This window comes from Pectinophora gossypiella, chromosome 2 (assembly GCF_024362695.1).
Source record: "Pectinophora gossypiella chromosome 2, ilPecGoss1.1, whole genome shotgun sequence".
Taxonomy (NCBI): domain Eukaryota; kingdom Metazoa; phylum Arthropoda; class Insecta; order Lepidoptera; family Gelechiidae; genus Pectinophora; species Pectinophora gossypiella.
The window spans coordinates 7,550,572-7,577,407 of NC_065405.1; the positions used below are offsets into that span (position 1 = coordinate 7,550,572).

Consider the following 26,836-nt stretch of genomic DNA (forward strand, 5'->3'; position numbering starts at 1 on the left):
TTCTGGCTAAAGTCATAGAATAAGGAATAATACTGCGTATAAGTAGAACTACGTATAGTTTCCGTGGTGTGCTAAAGTACCTAATTTATAAACTTCAATTTCTTAAGTGAAGTATTGAAGATATTAATTTCAGAAAGCATAAGTACAAAAATTAGGTAAGTATTTTATTGCCATGACGCAAACATTTCTCATCAAGAAAATCGAAATACTTCGCAAGGCAAAAATGTAGGCATGTTTTAAATTCATCATTTACCTACCTTACAGCTATTACTATCTATACTATATACAAAAATATGTACGTTATAATAGCTACATATTACTAAGAAATTTAAAAACACGCAGTTATGATAATCAACATTTATTTTTGTACTATTTGTATTATAATTATTACAAACAAATAGTAATAAAATACCTAGTATCACAAATAACATGTAGTAGCAACTTACCTATGAAACATTACTTACGCTAGTACAATTAAGTGGAAGAAACTATGTGTGAAGAGATCATTATTAATTATAATTTAAACAATTAAAGGCATAAGGTGACATGCTATCTGGATATTTTGGTTCTGCATTTACTAAGCAAAGTAATTATATTAATTATAGTTATAATCAAACTATAATCAAAGTTCCCATGCAAGATTGCTAACGAAAAATTAAAAAAAAAAATAACAAACAAGTCAGTGATCATTATTTTCCTAAATTTCTTCTATCTACAGCGGAATTTATTTAAAAGTAATAATTAAAAATAAAAACGTAAAAACATTATGAAGGACTAGCTTCATTACTTATTAAATGTGTAATTTGGAAGCCATCAAAAAACTACTGTACATTGTACCAATATCAAAGAAAAACATATAAGAAGTATACTAACAAGTATTAAAATTACGCAAACTATCTTAATAGTTAATGTAATAAATAAGTATTGTAGGTATACTTTGTAGTCAATCCCTGTGGATTTTTATATTATTGTTTAAGGGCAGTTTCTACTCAAACATACACACACAAGGGCGCATGCGTGTGGACAGTGACGTCACTGTCCACATCGGATTTAATAAAAAGAGATTACGTACGGATTAAATAATTAGAAAGAGAATCTAATCAACAAGAATATAATGTACAGAGCCACAAGTAATCAGAACACCTTAAGTTTATATAAAAAGTATTTTAATAATCAATAAAGTCTAAAAAATGTTCTATAAGATCTTTTAGAATTAAAATTATGATTATTGGTGCTGACTCCAGTACACACCATCTATTTTAATTTTAAGTTATAGCTGTCTATTTCTTATCCGCCAAAAAGGAAAGAGACGGGTAATCGACAGGCATAAAATTTACAATAAATACCCTTCCAAAATTGTATATTGCCCAATAACCCGACAGAATTGAGTTAACAACACACGTCCATTGGATTGCATATAAGCAAGATGCCTATTTTTTCGCCCGGGTTATTCATTCATTCACTCATTCCTTTTAAAGTTAACAGTTGTCAATTATTCGTCCCTTTTCTTTTCGGCGGATAAGACAATGACAAGTTAAACTTAAAATGAAATTACGTCGTGTTTGCAGGAATCGGAGTCATTGTGTTCAATTTCTCTTCATAAAAAATCAAATCTAATAATTCAAAATTACTTCTTTTTATCATCTACCGGTCCTGATTTACCATTTATTGTATCCATGTTCTCAGGAATATCTTCTCTTTTCTCTTGTGCAGCTTTAGGGGTGAAGTTACCTTGATTGCCTGGAGTGGTTGCTTCCGTTATTGTATCCATTTTATCCAGAACTTCTACTTCTTCCTTGCTAATTTCTATAAGGTCCTCGGCTTCCATTGTTTCTGCTTCTGTCCCTTTCTCTCCCTTCTTTGGTTTGGAATGAGTCTTCTTATTCGGCTTACCCTGAAAACATCACGGAATTTAGTCGAAAATAAAAACAATAACTACTTTTATACTTCATAACATAACAATGGCTTGCTATTTAATAATTATTAGCGTCAACATGGCGGGACCAATTACTTACTGTTGAAATTCCATTTTCTTAGATCTATTTAACTAGTGTACTATTTGAAAGAAGAAGAAAGAGATAAACTATATTTATCAGCATAACATAAATTAACATTACTTAGGGTGGTATTAATAAACTAATTTCAGCTTCGAGACTGCCCTCAAGATCATGTCAATGTGACAGTTCTCATATAAAAACAGAGACTTGAGCATGATCTTGAGGGCAGTCTCAGCTGAGATTCGTTTATTAATACAACCCTTAGAGCCAATTAAATTACTTAATAATTATTATACTTAATGCCGAAACGGCTTCAGCTCAGCAAAAGTCACAGCCTAGCTGTACTTAGACTATGACGCTATAATATATATTTGATGACAATTACTTCCGCACAATATCCCAGGAAGAGGAAATGACTGAAAACCAGCGCTGGATGGCGCCATAGCATGGCTCCATCGCAGCACAAGCTGAGACATTTCCTTTTGCCCGTATTCGCAATATTCATTATTATCTAGTTCATATAACAAATGTAAATTGTTACTGGCAATAAATTTATTTTATTCTTAGGCCCTGCGCAGACGACAGACTATCCGTGACGCACTTTTTAGTCTGTGAAAATATAACCTATGCAATTATATGCAGTAACGCACACGACGCGCAAAAAGTCCGGCGCGTTACTGCATATAATTGCATAGGTTATATTTTCACAGACTAAAAAGTGCGTCACGGATAGTCTGTCGTCTGCGCAGGGCCATATTCTTATTCTTGATAGGTCTTATTAAAAAAAAAATCTTTTTAAGAAAGAGAGTATGACTTCTTAAGAAAGAGAATATGACTAGTGCTATTGTACTAGTTCAGAAGTATACAAATGCATTTAGACATTGCATTTAGTGTGATGTCACATAGCCTATAACCACCTATAATCAAGACACTTCTAATGGCATCTCATTTGTTTAATTCTGACAAGTTGTTTCGAAGTTAGGTTGGAATAGATGTGTATACACACGTACATACATACATACATAACGTTAAAACACATAACCCTCCTTTTTGCTTCGCCATAGTCGGGTAAAAACAAATTTTATAAGTATATTTAGAATATTTCACAATTTCTTACAACAAAATACTTTTTACAGTTACAGCTCTAAAGAAAAAATCGGACAGAACTCTTAAAAGGATCATATTCAGACATCAGTTTTTCAGATCCTTTTTCACAGCGAGCGTCGTGTTTTATAAAAGAAAAGAGAAATATCAAAACTTGTAAATTATATTTTTACGTAGAAAACCATCCCAAATGTTACCTCTTTCTTATCAGGCTCTCCCATCTCCATAGAGTTTGACGACTTTCGGCTTCGGTTGTGTTTCTTATTGTATTTGGCTTCGAAGATCTCAATGAAATCATGCTGATTCACATACGAATCCGGCTTTTCCTTGGCAAAAGATTCATTGATTTTAATATCTGTAATTAAAAGACAAAACAGATTTCACAAAAACAGACATGTAGAAAAGTATTTGTGAGAGATTATTTGCAATCCTTTTGGGTAAGATGAGTATGTTTATTGTGCAAAAAGTATATAATTGAATACAGTTGGCATTAGAAAAACAATAGTCTAGTGCCTTGTAAGGTAGGTTACTGGTTTCTAAACTAGGTAGGTTCAGACGATATAATAATATATATACATTGTGGCCTCGATTCCTGCAGACACCTCCCAATTTTACTTTAAGTTATACCTGTCATTTATTTTTCCGCCGAGAAGGTAAGGGACGGATGATTGACAGCTTTTAATTTTAGGAAGAATGAGTAAATGAATTGACCGATTGTCCGATTGAATGTCTGAAAAAAATAGACTCCGTGCTTCAGAGGGCACGTTAAGCCGTTGGTCCCGGCTATTAGCTGTAAAAATACCTCCACTAACCCGCAGTGGAGCAGTGTGGTGGAGTATGCTCCATACGCCCTCCGGTTGATTGAAGCGAGGCCTGTTCCCAGAAGTGGGACGTATATAGGCTATTTATGTTATGTATGTATGAGTAAATAAAGTATGCTAACCATTTGACGTGTGCTGTCAACTTAATTCTGTCGAGTTATTAGCCAATGTACATTTTTTATAGGGTTGTTTTAGATTTGTGCTTAAAATTTACGTGTATGCCCCTTTCCTTTTCATGGATAAGAAAATGACTTAAAATTAGCTGGTGTCTACAGGAATTAGCACCATTGTATGAGTATGTAAATTGTAAACATTACCTGCTCCCAGTACTTCAGGAACCATGTAAGGGTACAGCCAGCCGACGAGGGGTGTCGACCCGGCGTAGTAAGGCGCTCGCTTGTGGTAAAACAACAACCCGTCCAATGGCGGCGAGTTGTTTGTAAACGCCGGGTATGACATCATGAACCTGTAATGAAACATCTGAGTCAAGTACCAAATCTAGTTGCTCCTGGTTATCTTTGAGACAGTGTCACTTTTTAGGAGAAGTATTGGTAACAACATAAGCTCACTACTATATTCCAATTGGCGTAATCAGAGGTACGTCCATCGCAAGATGAACAAAGTACCTGCACTTCACCGAGCTTTCTGTTAGACCAACGTCGAGGTACTTCTTCGCTGAAGTAGGAGTGAATAAAAAACAACATGATCAGCTGCTATCTTCCCGGGCTTGTGGTAAAAACAGACAGGGATAGTCTTTTTTAACCGACTTCGAAAAAGAAGAAGGTTTTTAACATTTTGGATACAAATGGGATCACCTATCGCAATATGGTTTCTAACTTAGGAATTTGTGTAAAAAATGAGTATAAAATGTCTTTTATACCGATTATTTCTGTGCCTACCCAACGGGGATTACGTATGTTTATGCATGTGTGTACGTATGGTCATGGGTACTAATATGTATGTATATACTTTACAACCATGTCACATAATTTTTTTTGACAAATTAAACCGTAAGTCTCATTATGTGAAAATATATAATAGTGCGACAGGGTTCTAAAGTGGGTACGTGATATTGCTCATGGCTGTATATGAGTGAAACAAAAATATTGTTACTTTATACAACCAGAGGGGATATGAAGCATACTCCACCACACTGCTCAAGTGCATGCAGAGAGAGATGGAATATGCACCATAGCCTACAATAGCTGCTCTATAGGCTGTTTAATGTTCTTTATTTTTCGTTCATGCTTTACAGGAATTGGTATGTCATGAAACATTTTCTACAGGTATAGAGCTTAATATTAAAAGAAAACTTACTTGTTGAAAGAATCTGGTGCACAAGGTACTTTTGGCAGTACTTTGAAATTTAACTGATTTCTTTTACTCAAAACATTTATACCCGGCAGTTCTGCTAATTGTGATACCAACCAGAAATGACGAAATTCGGTCTGAAACAAAAATTGATATAAAATCATTGTCAAAAAATTATGAAATTCTGATTTCTAAATAAAGACAGATCTAAAGGTGACAAAAAACGTTTTCCTTTTTCTATTTAACCTATTAATGAAATTTAATAAAGAAAAATTTAATAATAAGTGAGTCATTTTGTCATGTTTTTCAATGACATCACAAGCTTGCTTTTTTATACAAATTGCATAGTAATTTCATGTTTTGACGTTTAGTAAATAGTAACTGATTTGCCTAGTTGAAAACTACCCTTTTCCTGCAGAGGTAGGCAGAGCCATAAACCGCATGGAGATAATTTGCAGCTAAACATCCTATTGGAGCTCTAAAACTAGATATTAATAAGTTAAATAGAAAAAAAGAAAATGTATTTATTTAGTAAACAAAGTTATGGTTATGGATGTATGTTGTCCATTTCAGGAGATTCTTTTGTGTATTGCATTATTATGCAGACTCTAACAAAAGGTTGATGAAAACTATATTCTCACCTCTCCATCAGTCATAGGTTGGTTTTTCCATGCTAGTAAGTCTAGAATAAACATTGTATTTATCTTCTCATTATAGAAGCAGTCCAGGACACAGCAGTCACTTGATCTTGTGCTGTGATAAAAACCTCCAGGCAAGGCTGTGCTCCTTTCAAACCTGAAATGGCCTTGTTTTGTGTAACATTTTGTTACACCCTGAAAAAGACAAAATATAACTTTTACATTCATATAAGTACCCTTCTGTTTGATGATTGGAGATCCGAGTATAGCAGTATATTATATTATTTATGTTTTGTTCCATATCAGAAATAACTTATTTATTACAATACTGCACTGCAGTTTACAAGCAATTTTTCTATTGTAATATTCAAATATATAAGGTGTGAGTGACATTGTAACAAATATTGAGAGGGATGATTCATCCCTTGATTCTGAGTTAATATCATGTTTTTTCTTTAAATTATTTTTAATTTTATACCATCGCAATGGATATGTCCACTTCATATTAACTCACAACAATAAGCTGAATAACCCTGTTCACTATTTGTTACGATGTCACTTACATCCCATATAAGTATGTACAAGTTCGAATAGGTGTTAGTGACACCGTAACTAATACCGAGGGGGATGATCTTGAGTTAATATCAAGAAGCATTTCCTGTCAGAAAATTAAATTAAATTTTCCATTCCATACTTTTGTAATGGAAAATTCCACTTGATGTCAAATCAGAATCATGGTCTGAATCATCCCTCAAAGTTTTCGTTACAATGTCACTGGCACCCTGTATGTAACATAAAGTTGTTTACCCGATTGGCCACCACCAGCATTCTTACTCCTTTAGGGCAGGGCACTACAAACCAATTTTCATTAAAATCTTCGGGCTTCTCAACCATCCATTCTGACATCATAAGTACGTTACTATATGAAAGTGATGTTTTATTGAACCCAGCTACATATATGTTGGGTCGATAGTAAACCTGGAAACCAAGAAAAACACAAAAAAGTCTTACATGTGGAATCCGTCAAATCCTATAAAGGTATAAATTTATTAAAATGGTCATTAAATTTATATTTACTTTTTTCTTCTGATGAAATAAATCTTGCTCTTCCACAGCATTCACAAGTTCTAAAATACCCCTAAATTTGTCCAATTTGGTTTGGCGGCTCCTGTGTACAAACAAAGTATCTAAGTATAACACTAAGTTAATGGTATTTAATTTTAAAATTACTCACAACTGATATAGAATATTTAAGTACAAGGGGTAAATATTTGAAAAGAATCTAGTTTCACTTTATCGGTCACTCACGTTTTCTGCATTTCCAAAAGTTCTTTTCGCCGCTGTTCTTGGTTGTCAAATTTCGACGTACCATCATACTTATACAGTTCCACAAAGTTGCTTTTCGATCCATTCTGGGTCTCTGCGACGAGAGTTTTCTCAAATATTTCAAGCACTTCATCCATTTTCTACATCAATGCTTAACCAGATTCAGCACAAAAATATTAAAAATATCTTGTCAATCCATTTTTTTTTTGTTTTGGTTTTCCCCGAAGGGTAAGGCAAAGGGAACTATGCCCATACAGCCATGTCTGACGTATTTTTTTTCTTGATGATTAATGAAATTATGAAAGGTGATGATGATGAAACCTAAGCCCCCACCCTCGGAGTAGACTCCTACTCCGAACCCCAAACGAATTAACTCAAAAGTCCGCATAAACTTTTGAGTTATGAAGCGGCTTCCTGACACGAAGCGAAAATAGGCAGATACACTTTGTTCATTGAATACTCCAATATAATAACACTCGCGAATGTCTTCCGACTAACTTAATGCGATCATTAACCACAAAACACCACTTCGTATTAATTATTTAGATTACTCAATGAAGAAAGCAACTGTCCCGTTCCCGTTTCCCGCCAAAAAGCCTCTTGTCAATCCAATACAAATTTCAAAGGAAAGGGTTGCCAGTGATAATTTGTCAAATTCCCCATATTAAATATATAAGTCAGAAAATTTGCCGATTTCCCACAAAAGTTTACTTTTGTTAATTTCTAAAATATTTTATTATTTTTTGTTGTTTACTTGTTTGTGCACACTGTGACGAGGGACTTTCCCCGAGGCATGTTCTCTAATAAATAATAAATGACGCCGTATTACGCTGCCTTGGTTTAACCTTCTAATTTTATGGATTTCATATATAATTATGCATTTTTTATCTTAGTATGGGTATAAAATGATGACCCCTTTTATAAACCAAGGCACAATACGTCTTCCACACATTACTATCCAACTGGTCAAAATATCCAGCAATATTTATTTTTATAAGTATGTTCTATGTCTACCATTATATTATCATATTTTTTAATAATTGTATATCTACCCGAGTAAAGAGAAAATAATAAATAACTAAATACATACCTATACTAACAGCCTATACCTAAACCTTCCAACCTTCCACTGCCTCCCCTCAATCAACCGGAGGATGTATGTAAATGGAGTATGCTGTCGATACCTCGGTCGGTGGAGGTAATTTACGACTAAAAACCAGGGGAGTTAAAAAGGCTACATCGAAGCAATTCATCTAAAAAAACAATATTGCAATTTGATATTTGCGCATGAAAAAGTAAGTGCGCAATGCAAACATATGTCAAATAGCCATATTGCTTTTTCAGATGGATTGCTTCAATGTGGCCTTTTTAACCCGCCAGGACCAATTGCTTATCGTCCCTCCTAACTCAGAATCATAGGCCTGCAATATCCTCTACAAATAAAATAACTGTCACAAAGTGATTTCGATATTTATGTGGTAATCGAACCCGGCCCTAAATCGTAAGCCCAACGCTGTAATCATTAGACTACAATTAGTTATAAGACGTTAGTATTATATGATCTGTGGTTATAAGCAAATAATATAAATATAAGAAAAAAAACTTAATTGATATATTTTTAAACAAATAGGTAACAAGATGTCGTATAATGGTTCCGATTCCTGATTCCTGATTTCCAACAAGTTAATTTTAAAACGAATAAATAAACCGGGCGAATAAAATAGGCATCTCGCTGGTTTGCAATCCGTTTGACGTGCTGTCTACCTAACTCTGTCGGATTATTGGCCGATGTAAAATTTTTAGACGGTTGTTTTAGATTTCTGCTTAAAATTGACATGTGTTCCATAATTTTTATGCCTGTCGATTACCCGACCCTTTCTTTTTCAGGGGATAAGAAAAGACAGGTATAACTTAAAATAAAATGAGATGGCGTTTGCAGGAATTAGCACCAATGTTTATCTTATTAATCGTTATTTGACTCGCGTGGCGATCTAATGCATTAATATCCCTATCGGTGAGGGATCAAAATCCCCGCAATGAGAGACATTACAGGCTACGTAACCGCTGCGCCACCGAGCTCCTCATCTTACGATTATTTGTCATCAATTAGTCATCTGTTTTCAATAGTTTCATAGGGAAATCCAAAGTATTAGCAGAGCCAGCAGGGCTAACATGCGCACCGTGATAAAATTATCGATCGATTCAATAAATCTTGTCGAAATCGATTAGTTTGCTTTTTTCCCTAACATGCGTGCCATGTCATTTTGTTCGTATTTTGACAGAACGACATGACTTATTAAAATTTGGGTCCACATATTAGCACCAATCGACAAAACGACATAATTATATTGTCAGAATCGGTAAATGTCTTGGTCCCAATTGGGGTAGTCAGAGGTACATCCATCGCAAGACGAACTAAGGGTGGTATTAATAAACGAATCTCAGCTGAGACTGCCCTCAAGATCATGCTCAAGTCCCTGTTTTTATATAAGAACTGTTACTTTGACGTGATCTTGAGGGCAGTCACGAAGCTGAGATTAGTTTATTAATACCACCCTAAGTACCCACGCCTAACCGAGCTTTCTGTTAGACCAACTTGATAAGTGGTGAACCGTATTGCCTTTGTTTAACCTCTAATTTCATGGATAACAGACATAATGCATCTTTTATCTTTGTTATTACACCCAGGCACATAATAAAAAGAGGCAATAATAGAAACATAATGCTATACACATCTGACCCAAATATCAAGCTACAATTATTTTTATATACGCCTCTGCCATTACAATATTTTTTATTAAATTATGTACTCAAGCAAGGAGAAAATAGGTAATTATCACGCTAAGTTTTTACAGCGCCATCTATATATTTTTTTGGGAACGTAGTCTGGTCAGGCCCGGGCTCCTTTCCCTGAATGTCATTCCCCGATCAACTTGGGATTCCCCGCACTTTGAGGAGTTCCCCACAAACTGGCAACTCTGCACTGCAGGCTTACTTGACAGTTGAGTTTTTTAACTTGTTATCTACACGGGGAATGGCAAAGGAAATGATAAAGAATGCTTTCTTCACGGATCTACCCGAGAGCTTAAGGGAGAAATATAAATCAAAATAATTTAAAAATAAGTGATGTAATGCATGTTCTACTTGCCCATACAGTTAGTTAGTCCCTTATAAAGAAGTATAAATAAAACAACTTTTGATTGTTTGAAAATTAAGACTATCCAATGCATTGAAAGTTCGTCTCAATACTCTCATTTCTATTTATATAAGTAACTATGCGATGTACTACATACCTACCGAATTAAATAAAATATTTAGTAAGACTAGTAAATAGACGTTATGAGGCTTGTCAGGGGTCAGGGACCTCTGGGGGTTTATACATAACCCTGAAATTAGAATTGGTGAGGTCGGTCATTGACCTCACAATCAACACGACACAAGAAGCAGATCAATCCGTTTAGACTGCTCAGTGCAGTCAAGTCACTGCACAATCTGCATAGGTAGGTACCTACTGCTGCCAATGTACATCATAATAAATTCTACAGTTTAAAACTTCGCGGTAATTTATGAGGCTACTTCTGCACTATAAATATAATGAGGAAACAATGTTAATGTTTGTTTTCTTGTTTTAATTATTTTGATTATATTTATTGCTATACAAATATTATATTAGTCTAGGGAAAATATAATTCTGATCATTATTTATATTTTTTTATTACATTATTAGCATTATTATTATAAAATATTTTCTGCATTGATGTTGCTATTTTATAGTTTTACCAGATTTGTAAGGACTTGTTAAAATTGTTGCGCACTTGCTGAAAATGTAGAAATTAACTGTTTAATTTTATGCATCCTATATCTTTGTAAAATATTTGGGTAAAATGATGACCCTTGTTAATAGATCCACGCACAACACATCTTACATTCATTATTATTCCGATCAAAATAAAGAGAAGATTGCGTAGCATCATAATTCTTTAAAATAATGATTGCTTGATTTTTGGATCATAATTATAATATATGATCCAAAAATCATTCATTATTTTCATGTATTTTTGAATAATTATGTACCCGAGCAATGAGATAATAGGTAATTACTACGTTAAATCTGTACAGCGCCATCTATATTTTTATTGGGGAACGTAGCCTAGAAAGTCCCTTATTGTATTTTATTATACAGTCCATTTAAATACAATATAAAGAACGCTTTGAATGGATTGTTTCAATCAAATAATGAAAGATGAATAAGAAATATAAATTCCTCATGTTTTACGTAACGTATGTACATGAAATAAATATTGTACAATAACAAATAATTACTTTTTCTACTCCTCTACTTTAATCTGGCATTTAAATAACCAAAAAGTCTAATATAAGTACATACATAATTAAACTCTTTGAAAAAGTGTACGCTCTATGGCCTATAAAAGCATTGTTTACAAAGTGTAACTGTACTATAATGTCGCCAAAAAAGCATTGTTGTTGTTTTTTTTTTTTTTGACCTGGAAACTGGCACCTTTACTTTGTTTGGTGCCATAGATATACTATAAAAAAAGTTTACATTTGCCGCCATTTTCCCGCGCGTTGGAAAATAAATTGGAAAATTTTTGTGTTTCGTTTCAAAACACTAAAAAGTATAAAATAAAAAGGAAAAATGGATGAAGAACTATTGATTACCATATCACACAATACCATTCAAAATTTACATCTTCATTTTTATAAATAAAATATTTCTTTGTATAATTTTTGTTTCATTTAAAATTACGTCGTCGTAGAAAAAGTATTGTATGCAACGTTGTATAACTAGGTCAAAAAATGCTCGTGGCGTCTCTTATTGCGATGTTCGCCAAGGCTCACATCGCAACTCACGCCACTCGCATTTTTTGACCCTTCTTATACAACTGTTGCATAAAATACTATTGTCATTCATGCAATGACATTATGACATAGTTATGTTACACGAAAATGACGTTAAGAATACAATGGTGGTAATGGTTATTATAAAATGGCAACATTATGGCCAGGTTACGAGTTTAACCGAACGTTTTTCTGTTGGCCACCGAAAACAGCCGAACGTTTGATTAGGTCACGTGGTACTTTTGAGTCTTCGTGGCGTAGCTTGTTCAGCTGCTCGTCGAAGCGGCTGTCGGACGGTCGCCTCCCAGCGAGTCTGCGTACGATGTAGCGGCCATTTTTGTTCTTAGTTCATAATAACGTGCGCTTATTTATGTATTTAAACGGATATTTAGGGAATTTTCACGATGACTATTATAGTCTTTCTAATAGATACTTCAGCTTCTATGAACCAAAGAGCTTATTTGGGCGGACGCCCAACATTGCTCGATGTAGCCAAGGGCGCTGTGGAAACGTTCGTAAAGGTAGGTGCAGTGTCATCGACTCTTCAATCGCTTCGTTTTTGTGATCGAATTGTTTATCGCGTGTTAATGTGTGGAAATGATTATTCGTAGGTTCGTCAGCGTGTTCCTGAAAGCAGAGGCGACAGGTATATGCTTCTAACTTTCGAAGAGCCTCCCGCGAACATCAAGGTTAGTGTGGCAAAGTGAACACGTTTTTGATTATTTTCCCATAGAATATGCATAAACAAGCATATTTACGCCGGTTCTGTGATGTCCTTGTGTTAAGCACTTTAATCTGCAATCCAAAACATTTACATACTGCTAAAGTGCGAAATTTACTGAAATAGGCAGCACGACGTAAACAGGACGAGCCGCCGCCGTTGCTGCCTTCGCGATAGCGCTCGCGACTGCGTGCTCGTCGCGCGCTCATTGGCTAAGCCAGCTCGTAATAACGAAATGGCGATTTGGGGGGAAATACAAACATCGCGCTGTCTACAATCTGATATTTGAGCTAAATCGATTAAAATCCCATACATGAATATCTTATTGCATTCTTATTAGCAGCTGTTGTAAACAAATATAAATGACAAAGTGCTGTTGAGTTACGACGCGACAGCTAATTACCTACATTCCACTACCTACCTATTAAAATTTTTGGTTTTTTAATATTTACTATTTATTACTATTTATTTCAGGCTGGTTGGAAAGAGAATTTAGCAACATTCATCAATGAGTTGAAGAACTTACAATGCCTTGGTTTGACAACGATGGGTGCTGCTCTAAAACATGCATTTGATGTACTAAACATAAACCGAATGCAAACAGGCATTGATACATATGGTCAGGGTCGTTGCCCCTTCTACCTGGAGCCTTCGGTCATAGTTGTTATCACTGATGGAGGAAAGCTTTCCAGTAATGCTGGCATTCAGGAAGAAGTGAGTAAACTATTATGGTTTTATTAACAGGATTACAGATACTACTATGTTTTACTACATATCACACTTTTTTCGAATATGAATTTCATAATATTAATATACATATTTCAGACATGTTCTAAATTACGATCAGTTATTCTAATATTGAACTTAACAAAATGGAAAACACTATAAATTATCTTAATTTTAAATTTGTTAGTTACAAGGCAATATTATACATCAATGGCTACATGTGGCAATTGTGGCAGGCACTAAATATATTTTATTTTAGTTTGAGAGCTCATTTTTAAGCTGATACTCTTTTTGCAGAATGTATAAAAATGAAGTAAATAAATAAATAAATAATGAGGAGTTTTTTGGGAACTGTAATAATGTGCATTTGAAAATGTATTTAGGTACTATCCATATCTTATCTAAAGTTGGTTCACACACACATTTGACTGACTTTTAATTTAACCAATGGTGTGGGTTACAAATAACTCACATTTCAAATTAGATACTAACTCATGTACCTACTACATTTTAATATTTTATCAAATAAATATATCTATTGCAGATGAGTTTCTGTATTGTGAATGCTGGTCTAATATATTTTTTTTTATATATCTTTTTTAATTTAAAATATGTAAACAAAACATGCATGCAAGTTTTTCTTATCTATGTCATTGCAGCCATAAAATGCATGTAGGTAGTTACTAGAGATTACTTAATACTTGCACTTTGTTGGATGTGGTCCTGTCAGCCAACCGTTCATAAAATAAATGAAAACCAATTTACTTAATAATAAGTGTTCAAAAATTTTTACATCTTTGTGATATAACTAACTAGTAAAACATGATTTATTTCAGTTCAATTTGCCGATGAACTGCCCGATTCCTGGGTCTGAGTTGACTCGTGAACCCTTCCGATGGGACCAAAGGTTGTTTTCTTTGGTGTTGCGGTTGGCTGGCACTCCAGCAGTGGAGCGGGACACCGGTCTTGTGCCCTCGGATTCGTCGCCCATCGACGCGATGTGCGAAGTCACTGGCGGTAAGTAAAAGAGAAAAAGAAGCCCCTTACAATGTGGGACTTTCCAGGCTACATTACTCAAAAACAATATAGATGGCGCTGTTAAGCTTTTTCTTCATTTCACCTTGTAATTTCATGGATAACGTGATGACCCTTTTTATCACACCTAGGCACAATTTCATTTTCCACCCATTATTATTCTGATCAAAATAAAGAGAAGCAGTAATGTAGCAACATAATTTGATACATAATGTGATCCTTCTTCCGTTACATTGTATTTTTTAATAATTATGTACCCAAGTAATAAGAAAACAGGTAATTATCATGTTAAAGCTGTATAACTCCATCTATATTGATTTTGGTGAACGTAGATTGGAAAGTCCCTTATTATTATTCAAATGTCACTTGAATCTGACTTTAATTATTTGAGCTACTATTTGATTCCTTTTTATGTTTGTAACTTTACATGTGTGTTTGTTGCTTTTTTATTTATAGTTGATATATAGATAGTATAGTTGTCGTTGTTTGATAGATAAATGTAAATGGTACATTCCCTCAAAAACCTCCATTAAACCTTCTACATAAATGTTATGTAGGTACCTGTCAAGAAAAAATACTTAACTGCAAAATTTAGGTCCTTATCTTTGATGTGATGTCCTCTTAAAAATAAAAATAAAATACGTACGAGGGAAAACAAGATTATCAGTAACAATAAGTCAGGATAATTATTAAGCTCTTTAGAAAACATGTTTGACTACTTTTTACGATGTTAATGTAAGTAACTCCATATCAAGGCTTCTACAGTGCAGCTAGCCGCATTAAAATGAAGTAATAGGAAACTTGATTAATTTTGGCCGTTGTTTTTGTAAGTAAATAATAGACGAATCAAAAATGTACATAACACAAATCTACAGAATTCTTCATAAAATTAAAATAATGAAATCAAATGGTTCAATCAAACTACGATCCCGTAAAGTTTCAGTGCGCGCATTCGTTGTTTTAAAATGGGCAGTATGATAATGTGAATGAAAGATAACACAATATGGAACATGAATGTTTCTGGTTTCAGTTGCCAGCTAGATTACACTAAAACTTGCATTCTTAGGGATAATCAGCAGTGACACACGCAAAATAGGCGGTAAACGTTTAGTTGTGGAACCCAACCCGCGGTTACCATAACGTGCTTTATCAGTTTTAAGGTGTTAAAAGACTGTTTGCACATTACAGGTCGTTCGTACTGCATTACGTCGCATCGTATGTTGATGCAATGCATCGACAGCTTAGTGCAGAAAGTGCAGAGCGGTGTGGTAATAAACTTCGAGAAGATCGGCCCGGACCCGCCGCCTATCGACGGGGGTACCGCCCGCGAGGGCGGCGAGGGCGAGGACATAAACCACGAACCAGACAAGGACATTGAAGGGGAAGCCGAACGGAATGGGGTAAGTTGTAACGTTTTTCGAATAATTGCTTAGCGATGCTGTTAACACTAAATTCCTTATAGGGTAAGAACTTCAGCCAGATTGGCTAGCCGTGTTAGGATTAGTTACGGAACTGTTTGACAGCGTTCTTTCGTTTGATTCAACCCAATATTTTGTTTAAAGAAACCATTGAATAGGCTACTGAATCTTCTGGCCGAAGTCCATCGTCATCAACCTTATCGTCGATTTCCATCGGCCGAGACTGAGATCAAGGGAATATCTAATTACCACATTAAAAATATGTAAATCGTAAACATTTAAGGTATTATCATTTAATTTAAAGTAAATTTTATGGGTAATATTCGTCGACTATTTGTTATTGAAACTTACAGAAAATGATATTGCACTACTTGGAACAAATAAATGTTTGAGAAGCGTGAACTTTGGTATTTTATGATAAATCACTTCATATGAATGGCAGTGTATCAATAGCATGTAAAGCCTTTTAGATACGAGTTATTTTTGCCTGATTATATCTAGAATTGGTAGCGGGATGCACGGCGCACTCACATTTGACCTTTTCATACACGCTCATAGTTACTAGAATTTGAAAGGGGAAATATTATCTCTTGTTACTTTGTGTAAAAAATATTCTATTGTAATATGGTACTGAATTTCAAAATGTCGTATTTTTAACTTCAAAGGATTAAGAAGGTACTATTAAATACGATTACGTAGCTAATGTGTTTTAAGTCATTTTAAATACCTTATTACCTATACAATAGTGCTGATTCCTGTAGACACCATCTAATTTCATTTTAAGTTATGCTTGTCATTTTCTTACGGACGGATAATCGACAGGCATAAAATTTATGGAATACACGTCAATTTTAGGCAGGAATTTTAAAAGCCCTCCCAAATTTATAAATTGGCCAACAACCCGACAGAATTAAGTTGACAGCACACGTCAAATATGTTGCATATTAGCGAGATGCCTATTTTATTCCCTCGGGTTATTCATACATTTTAACAGTAACAGTTGTCAATCAGCCGTCCCTTTCCTTTTCGGATAAGAAAACGACGGGTATAACTTAAAATACAATTAGGAGGTGTCTGCAGGAATCTGGGCCATTATTTTATAAGCATGGATTAAACATAAGGTATTTTCGAGACACAGACTTAAAATTTACCTCGAAGAGAGATTTCCATGTAGACGAAGTGGCGGACTAACTTATTTAACAAAATATATCATGATTTTTGCAGTTTTGTAGTCTTATGTTTACATGTAGCTCTGTCCACCCATTTATCTGATTACGGGTGTAAGGTTATGTATGAATGTATGTGTAACTTGATGTTGATATTTTCTTTCCAGCGATGGAACGGCGGTTCGTACCAGAGCAGTATGTCAGCGACGCAGGGCGCGAGCGCCCCGCAGGCGTGGCACTCATGTCGGCGCCTCATCTACGTGCCTCGCACTGTCGCGCAGAAGGGCTTTGCTGTCGGCTTCTGGCCCATACCTGAGAGTTTTAGGCCTGACCCTAATGCCCCTGCATTGGTAAGTACTGAAAATGTTCCAACTTTTTCCTTGATTTTACAGTAATAGAATTTATAACATTTGGTTTTGTAATCTGCATAATGCAGGATGTACCTAAACAAGCAATTCAAGTAGGTTATAGTATATGCCTTGACTAGGTAAATAGATGTATATAGAATGGTAAAGCATTGGTGTTAGCTAGCTCATACTTCCTAATCTCTCTAAGACTATAAACGTCGCATTTTTTAAAAAGTTGATAAAATTTTAAATGAGAATAGAATCAAAGAGTAAATATATCTTCCGTTTCTTTCCAGCCACCTCGCTCAGCCCACCCTGTGGTGAAGTTCACATGCTCGAGCCAGGAGCCGATGGTGATCGACAATCTGCCCTTCGACAAGTACGAGTTGGAGCCTAGCCCACTGACCCAGTTCATCCTCGCTAGGAAACAGCCCACTATTTGCTGGCAGGTTGGTAATGTCCAAATTTATCAGTTTTTACCAGTGTTAGCACGATAAGCCGTTGGTCTCGGTTACTACTTACTGATGTAAGTACGTAGTCGTTACATGACCCATGTCAGGGGCCTATCGCTGGTTAATAATGACCCTGACACCAGGGCTGCTGACCTCAGCAGCTCAGTTAGTCATCCATCTTACAACCCACAGGATAGAAGAAGAAGTAGCCACTAGTCTACTTCTAGCTAGTGTTGGACTCGCGTAAGGACAGGATTTGTACTTATGTACAGAATATTGCCAAGGAATTTTCATCTAAGAGCGCCATTGGTATACTAAATCTTGGGTATAGGACCTCCCGCCGAGATTGTCTAAATTATTTAGAAAGTTCGCTGGCAGGAATATGACAAAAACCATTACAAATGTGTGCAATAATAAGTATTATTCTTTATTTCGCTGGTGTGAGCCCACAACACATAGTATTATTCCTTATTCTATTCCACAACGCTTTTACGCTGTAGAATCATGACTTAATGACGGGTGTCATAGTGACTATAGATCGAAAAATGCGCATGGACAGGATGAGTACCCAGTGGTGTACTTGTTAACACGCTTGTCCCGACTTCACAGCAGCAGCGGTTTCAAGTTCAAATGAGATGTTTTCTTTTAACTATCTCTTTACGCTGTGAAATATTCTATCAACACCATATTCTATATTTTCCAGGTGTTCGTAGCAAACAGCGGGTGCAAGAACTCTGAAGTGAGCCATCCATTCGGCTACCTGAAGGCTTCAACCAACCTGACATGTGTGAACTTATTCGTTTTACCGTACAACTACCCCGTTCTGCTGCCGTTGTTAGACGACCTGTTCAAAGTGCACCGATGTAAGCCCACGCCTGATTGGAAGCTCGCCTTCCAGCAATACCTGGATCGGATGCCATCATACTATGTTCAGGTGAGTAGATTATGATTGATTTGTTTAGATAATTGATATCACGTGGTTTCCAGGATTTGTACCCGGTTAATGGCGATAGGCTCGCCCCCTATTACACGGGACTTGGATATACCTCTTTGGGGGTAAAGGGGTGATGTTATGTTATGTTGAGTAAGGTTTTTTTCCGTAACTTGTTCCCATGGATAGAGACTCAATGTAACGATGTGTAATATGTTTCCATACTCATCAAATTCCGGTAAAACATAGCCTTGAAGATAGCTGTTACTGGACCTTTAAATAAATATAAAAACCACAAACCATGATGTGATAAAGCCTTTCAAGTCGATGGCAGATCGCAGTGCAGTGAAAAAATAAATGTTTCAATTCTAGCTGTTATTTCATGGATAGGCGATAGTACTAGTCGCTTTGCAGTTCTGCTGGGTTAAAAATACCGTATATGCGCAAATGTCAAACTGGAATAATGTATTTTAGATAAATTGCTTCAACGTGACCGTTAATTGTACACTCCCTGTGCAATAGGGTATTTTCCAACTAGTCAAATCAGTTACTTTCTACTAAACGTTAAAACATGAAACTATAAAATTTGTATGAAAAAGCAACCTGTGACGTGAAAAAATGTCGCACTTTTTATTACAATTTTGTTTAATAAAATTCATAATTTAAATAGAAAAAAGAAAACGTTTTTTTGTCACTTTTAGATCTGTCTTTATTCACTAATCGGAATTTAATAATTTATCATTAACCTAGGAAACTACCCAATTACCCGGTTAAATAAACTGGAGCCGAGAATGAAAACGTAACAGGAACAACAGAACGGAAATAATGAAGGCTTGAATGTCAAAAATATGTTTGTAATAACCTTAAATAAAAGTAGGTTGTAAGAGTGTAACGACCTCTTGTTGGTACTCGGAGAGGTAGATTGATCTTATCTATTGCGGCTTTACTGTACATGGCGATTATATGAAAAGTAAAGACGAAATATCTTACGTTCGAAATGAACATATTTCCGCCATAGATTTATAGATAAGTACACCCATTCGAAAGACCTTGTGTTCGCATTTTACAAAACTAATCAGAATTCATTCATTCCACGTAATCATTTTTTATATTAAATAAACTCGAAAAATGACAGTATTTATGTGTTATTTAATTACTACATAATATGCAAATCAGCTCTAAATAATGAAAATAGTGAATAATTGAGTGTTTGAATGGCAAATTATTTAATGAGTGGCTGCATTAGTTCTTCATTTATGTAAAACATTTACGTCTAATAGGTTCCCCTAATTTATTACAATAATGACCGTGTTATCTTTATAACCGATGTGTTTGTTTACCAACAAATCCTGCGTACTATAGCTTTATAAGAAGCTACATAAAGGACATGTTTATACATGTATTTCGACAAATCCACTTATGAATCATATCTATAAATTTTCGACTGAGTCACTACAAGCTCAAAGTAGCGCTGCACCGAGTTCCTCAAGGTTTCCTCACATACGTGCCTAATGACGTCATGGGTACAAATATAATCATTGTCACAATATCTTGAGATAATCGTAAAAAGCGTAATATGTTAATGTTGGTTTGTTTATACAATTAAGTTTTTATCGACAATTAGCGAGATAACTTTTATATTGTTTGCTTTATCAGTCAGTGCCTAGTACGCGATAAAATAAAAAAATAGAAGTTTATTTATTATAGCATAGCATGCGACCTCGCCTGCAAGCATCTTTTCTTAAAATAAACGAACACGCCTACATTTCACAACGCTGGTAAACAAGCAAGAAAGCGCTAAGTGGCAGCTTCACAGCTACGAACATTGGCAACTAGATACTCATTATGGTTTCCTAGTATTTCAGAAGTTATAGTTTGTGGTCGCTCAGACGGAAATTTTCTAGAACCGTTAGTCGCGTACGTTTACAATGAAAGTTGATAATGCTGTGGTACTTGTTGATAATGTTTTTCTAACTGCCACGTGCAGTACTGTATTGTTAATGCGCGAAATGAATTTGTTACATTCAATTATCGTCTATTAAAAATATAAATGTAACTCTGCCACTTTTATGATCATATTTATAAAATAGATTTATTACTGTGCCCCAAGCAAAACTTTTCCACACAGCTTATTTAACTGTTAAAGTATGTTTATAATTGTCTTACTACAAATATCCCCCACGCTACTACCAGAAACTTTATAAACATCTAGCCCCAAATGATGAAAGTTCATTCACCTTTTGAAAAAACAACATACGTACATTCCCATCATAACAGTACATTTATTCCCGTCTATTCCCTTCAGCCTCTAAGACGGGCGCTCGCCAAGATGGGTGCTTCGGCGCCGCTGGTCCAGAGCCTGATCCCGGATACACAGGACAACTCTCTGAGCTTCTCCGTGCTCAACTACCTGAAGAGACTGAAGAACCAAGCCAAGATCGAGTTCGACAAGTTGTGTGCTGACGTCATCAATAAAGCTTCTAGCGCTAACAATCAGAAGGTGAGGCTTTGCGTAATGTACTCGTATTTGATTTCCCTAATCTATATTTTTTATGGCTTGATACGTCTTTTGTTTACGTAGTGAACTACCTCCTTTGATGCCTTTGGGATGTTTTCTGCCTTGCGTAGTATTACATCTGAATATGAACTGATATAGAGACTAATGTAAAGGAATAGGCATCGAAAAAAAAAACTATTATTGAAAAATCTAAACTAGCAATAGCTTACACAGTTTTGTTAGACTCTTTCGCTGATTAGTGATGTATATTCTGGGCGATAGCGATAAAGACTCCACGATGTTCTAGTCACGATGTTATAATTAATGAAATAATTATTAATGTAACCTTTGCTAACCGACATAACGCTTTCTTCCCATATTTTTTAGGTTGCGGAAAGCGTGCGAGTAATGCCACGGTCACCTCTCAAGAAGGACCTGACAACGCATCCGTCCCTCCAAGACAAGTTCTCACAACTGCGGGACCAGCTGAATGAGTTCGGCGGGTTCGTCGTCGGATTGTCACGCGGACGGCACAAGGCGCAAGCGCATACTTACAGGAACCCTTTCGATATACAACGGAGAGATCTGCTTGATCAAGTAAGTGGCATGTTACATTGTCTTAGAACAGGATACATAGATATCATTTTTATGTAAAACGATGTGGCAAGTACTGGGGGGTTAAAAAGGCCACGTCAAAGTCATTTTATCAAATTGCAATATTGCTTTTTTAGATGAATTACTTCGATGTGGCCTTTTTAACCTACCTGGTGGAATAGGCCAAGAAGTAATCAATCACATAAGTATACTGATAAGAAGTCTGGTTGTCTAGTAATGTGTACTAGAACTGTGTACCACAGATCATAGAAACAAGTGAGATACGCCCTTAGCACATTACACTACATTACACGCCACATGTCGCCTTTTAACTCACGTCATGTGAAACGGACGCACCAAGATATTTCTGACTGTATTGCTATATCAATTTACCCGCCGTTCATTGCGTAATAACAAGCACTCGTGATTGCACCGTAAGAAACCAGCAATTAATCGTTTTGTATTTCGGTCCCACCGCCTATGCTCCCACGACATCTATAATAGCAACTTGTTTAGATGAATGGAAAAGGATACATTTTTTGTTTCGTCTGTGTTATCCATCATCATAATTTCCACTCTCAATGCCAATATATTCATAACGAGCTATTTATAACTGTACGTTTCTTCTATCCCCCAGGTGGTCAGAATGCGCGCGAACTTCCTCCAACCATCGCTAGCCCACACGCGCCTGGTAGACGAGGACAGCGTGCACTCTATGCCGGTGGCTCAGATGGGCAACTACCAGGAGTATCTCAAACGTATGACGCCGCAACTACGGGAGATAGAGTCGCAGCCAGTCAGGCAGCATATGTTCGGCAACCCCTTCAAGATAGACAAAGTAAGTTTTGTATGGCGACAAGCTATTTAGTTTCTGATTTCTAATATCATACGCATATATTTGATTTTTGTGCTCCGTTTCAAAATTTAAGTCGCCAAGATAAAGCCAAATCCTTCGGGAGGGGTACAGGGGGGTTAAAAAGGCCACATAGAAGCAGTTCATCTTAAAAAGCAATATTGCTATTTGACATTTGATTTCACTGTGCACTTTTATATGCGCGTGTTGCTTCGATGTGGCCTTTTTAACCCCCCCCCCCCCTGGCTTGAAAATTGGCTAATGAGTTGGTTACTAACTCCACCCACTCCACCAATAGGCAGTTGAGGATGCTCTGTATATCTTCTGAGCCCAGCAGGGGTTCTTTATTTATCAAACTACTCTCTGTAATAGTCAAACGCATAGTAACACTTTGTAATATTGTTGTAGCGCATGATGGTGGACGAAGCGGACATGGACCCGCTGGGCGCGGTGCGCGGCGCAGGCGGCGGCGGCGCGGGCGGCAAGCGCGGCGCCGAGAGCCCGCGGGCGCAGCCCCCCAAGCGCAAGGCCGGCCCGCTGCCGCACCACGTGGTGGCGCGCCGGCCCTCCACGCCCACGCCGCCGCCCGCGCCCTCCGCGCCCTCCGCGCCGCCCGCGCCGCCCATGCCGCGCGTCATCCCCCCGCCGCTGGTTAGTGTTTTGTTTTTTTACACACGGACTTAAACGCAAACCGCAACTCGAGCCCGCAAGTCTCTTCTATCGTGTGGGTTGTGAGGTGGATTACCAACCGCATCAACACTGGTGTCAGGGTTACTATTGAACTGCCAAAAGCCCCTGACATGGCTAATGTAACGACTACGTACTCACATCGATAAGTAGTAACCAACGGCTACCTTGCGAAGGCTAGGCACGTTACCTTGCGAATCACGGATCATCTCTCAGACAGTCGGTTGATCAGCCTGCAATGTCCTAATCATACCAGGGCTCACAAAGTGATAACTGACTACTGGACCACGGAGACCATTTGCCGGGATGAGGTCGGCACCTGATACGAATTGGTGCGGGGCAGAGAGTTATCGTTCTATACGACGAAATCTGATATTAATTAATGCACAGCTTTTTTGTTTCAATATCAATACTTTAATATAATACTTTAATGTCCACGTAGGTGATCCCACCGGCGGCCCCAGCCGCGCCGCCGACGCCGCCGGCCGCGCCGTTGTCCCCCGTCACTGTGCGTCGGCCCACCTCGCCGCTCGCGCCCGTGCCTTCCGACGTACCGTCGGGGAGACCGCCGGAGGTAACAACCTTATTTCATTCATGCCGCCGGTATTAGACTTACCAATCCATTGGGCTCGGCGATCGGAATCGTGTAGTCTAATGCAAATTGGTGGGGGTAACCGTGTGGTTACCATCTTCAGTTGCATCAACACAATTTATATTATTCCCATTTTTATATTTATTTTCGTTATTATTCCCAGGAGCCTCCGATCGTGGACACCGGCGGTGCTGTGAGCGGCCCCGTGTCTCCGCCGTCGACGCCGCCGCCTATAGCGCCGCCCAATCTGCCGCCTGTTGTCAAACCCTTTCTCAATGGAGGTTGGTATATTCGGCAAGAGGATAAAAATCCTTCGATCGGCTGGCCATGATGCCAAGTCTAGGTGACAACCTAGTCAAATGAGATACTTTTTTTGAAACGTCAGTCTATATAGTGTTCGTATTTGTATGAGGTCAAGGTCATTGTCAGAACGAAAAATGAGTTTGTCATTTGATCACCTGAGTCCCGTGATCCCAAATGATGTGGGATGCGGAGAAAGGAATCTCAGGACAGTCAAGAGTTCTCAAAACAAATTGTAGTCACATTTGGTATTGTTGTCCTAAGATTTTCATATTTATTTCATAAAGATGATCATAAGAGAACCTTCACACGAGTATTATGAGTTGTAATTTGTAATTGTTATCATGAATAATCAAAATAATAGTCTTCGAATAACTTACGCTCACGCATTTCATTGCATATCAACTTACATAGAATATATCTTGACAATCAATAATCCATTTACAGACGCGTACACAACAATGGGCAGCAAGATGCCACGGTCGCCGTCTCCTCCAAACGAGGTGGTCCCACCTCCCATCGTGGTCACGCCAGCGGTGACGTCAGCAGCCGCAGGTGCGGGCGTGGGCGTGGCCAATGTACCCACGCTGCCCAGTCCCGTGGTCGCTCACGACACGCAGGAGTTGCAGATCAACGCGATCCTGCAAGGCATTGCGGCTGAGAACAATTCCAACGCGCGGGCCAAAAAAAGGAAAAAGAAGGTATGTCTTATTCGCTAACGAAAGTTATTTAGGTTAAGTAATTGAATCTCATATTATCTCTCTAATTGCCATGACTTCATTCGTCTTATATGTAAATTAAGTTATTCCTATTTTAATAAATATTATGGTAATTAATCAAGCGTTTTCTTGTCTAGAACGAGAAGCCGGAGCCACCCCCTCCTGTGGTGGTGCCTCCGCAGCCGACACGCAAGGAGCTCGCCGACATCCGCAAACACAACCTCACCGTGCGCTCCGAGGTGTATCGAGCCGTGCGTCGTCCGGGGAAAGGTACACATACCTAACTATATTATTGAAACAATTATTTGTATCGATATTTCAAATCGGAAAACTAACGCTTTCTTTCTTTTGCAGATTTCACAAAACTTTTCGAGCAATTAAAACTGTTAAAAGGTGGTGTGGACATTAAAAAGGAAGTGGTTCGTGAAATAATAAACGAGTCGTTAAGGTTTAAGAGAAAAGCGCTTGCGAAACTGTTGGAGGACTTTTTAGTGGGTCTAGAGAAGAACGGAAGTAGTGCCTCGACGGTCGGTATGAAGCGGCTCGCTAACTCTGTCTACAGTGCGACGAACAATCACAGCTAGTGGTCGCCGCGCGTCGCGTGGACGATGCCCCTCTAACACGAACATTGTGACATGTGAACCAGTTCGTCTTAAGCTCAAACACGATTGGTCAAGGTACATATTTTTTCTTCTGTTCCAAATTGATTGTGAAGGGACAACTTCGTTCAGTATGTAGTCATTACGTACATTTACATCCGTGTTAGACAACAGACTCAAATATTTGCTTGATAAATTAGTTGTATCAAGAGAAAGATTTCCGCCTAAATGTAGGAGAAAGTGTTAAAATGTTTCTTTGAAATTATGCCAATAAATAGGGAGACATACCATAGTTTGTAAGAAAAATGCTTTCCTAGTCTGTTCCACATTCGGCTTAATCTGTAAAATTAATTTGGAGCATTTATTTTTTGCACTGTACTACATTATTATTTATGATTCTGAAGTCTCGAGGTTTTATCCTCTGACCAACAAATTTCCGAGTGTTGATCAAAATGGACCAGTTTTTCCTGTCATTTTGTGTCTTATATATTGAACTTGTGAATGTAAAGGAAGCAATATGAATTTATTATTAGAAGATTACGAGTGTTGTTACGTGCAAAATGACGGTAAAATTGTGTTAAGATATGTAAATATCGCTGTAAATATAGGATCGTGTTATTACCAATGAAAAATGTACTTGTAGGATGCTTCGACGCATCAGTAATGCGGCCATCAGTGTGGATGGAACGACGTACAATCTGCAACACAATGGGAAGATAGCTCTGTGTCTCTAATACTTGGTATTTTATTAAGGTACCTATTTAAGCTGATATTTTTATTAGGACATCCGTCAATTATATATCTTCTATACACCTTGTAAAGTTTAAATCACGGGACAATAATTCGGTCTTTTAATTTAAGTAATATCCCTAGTGGCAGATATCACGACAGTCCGTTAACACTGATGGAGGCTTGGTCAATTGTAAAGTGTATTATATCGTTTTATAAATAAATTATGATCCTTATTGGATTTTATTACGTGTTTCATTATAGAGGCCCCGTATCAATCCAGGAAATATGTCGCATTATCTTGATTCAACAGCATAAATAAGTAAACTATTGTGTCGCGTATTGTGACGGGAGCCATCGGTACGGCAATGCATGCATAGACTAGGTACTCTGGGCTCCATCCCACTTACGTT

The 26,836-nt window shown here is 37.1% G+C and overlaps 2 protein-coding genes across 2 annotated transcripts; one reads left to right on the plus strand and one right to left on the minus strand.

Annotated features, from left to right (window-relative positions):
- Positions 1 to 342: 342 nt before the first annotated feature.
- Positions 343 to 7,746, minus strand: LOC126377125 (snurportin-1). Its single transcript, XM_050024804.1, has 8 exons — positions 7,180 to 7,746; positions 6,949 to 7,039; positions 6,679 to 6,849; positions 5,875 to 6,066; positions 5,240 to 5,370; positions 4,240 to 4,388; positions 3,299 to 3,456; positions 343 to 1,894 (listed from the first exon to the last, which is right to left on the minus strand). The coding sequence occupies exons 1-8, from the start codon at positions 7,332 to 7,334 to the stop codon at positions 1,628 to 1,630; spliced, it is 1,314 nt and encodes a 437-aa protein (XP_049880761.1). The 5' UTR covers positions 7,335 to 7,746; the 3' UTR covers positions 343 to 1,627.
- Positions 7,747 to 12,303: 4,557 nt separating this feature from the next.
- LOC126376879 (integrator complex subunit 6) lies at positions 12,304 to 26,669 on the plus strand. The gene is made up of 17 exons (XM_050024439.1): positions 12,304 to 12,578; positions 12,669 to 12,746; positions 13,253 to 13,492; positions 14,341 to 14,521; positions 15,728 to 15,939; positions 17,291 to 17,473; positions 17,767 to 17,919; positions 18,626 to 18,856; positions 21,159 to 21,353; positions 21,738 to 21,947; positions 22,582 to 22,782; positions 23,206 to 23,448; positions 23,927 to 24,058; positions 24,240 to 24,357; positions 24,824 to 25,077; positions 25,233 to 25,365; positions 25,450 to 26,669. The coding sequence occupies exons 1-17, from the start codon at positions 12,462 to 12,464 to the stop codon at positions 25,677 to 25,679; spliced, it is 3,111 nt and encodes a 1,036-aa protein (XP_049880396.1). The 5' UTR covers positions 12,304 to 12,461; the 3' UTR covers positions 25,680 to 26,669.
- The last annotated feature ends 167 nt before the right edge of the window (positions 26,670 to 26,836 follow it).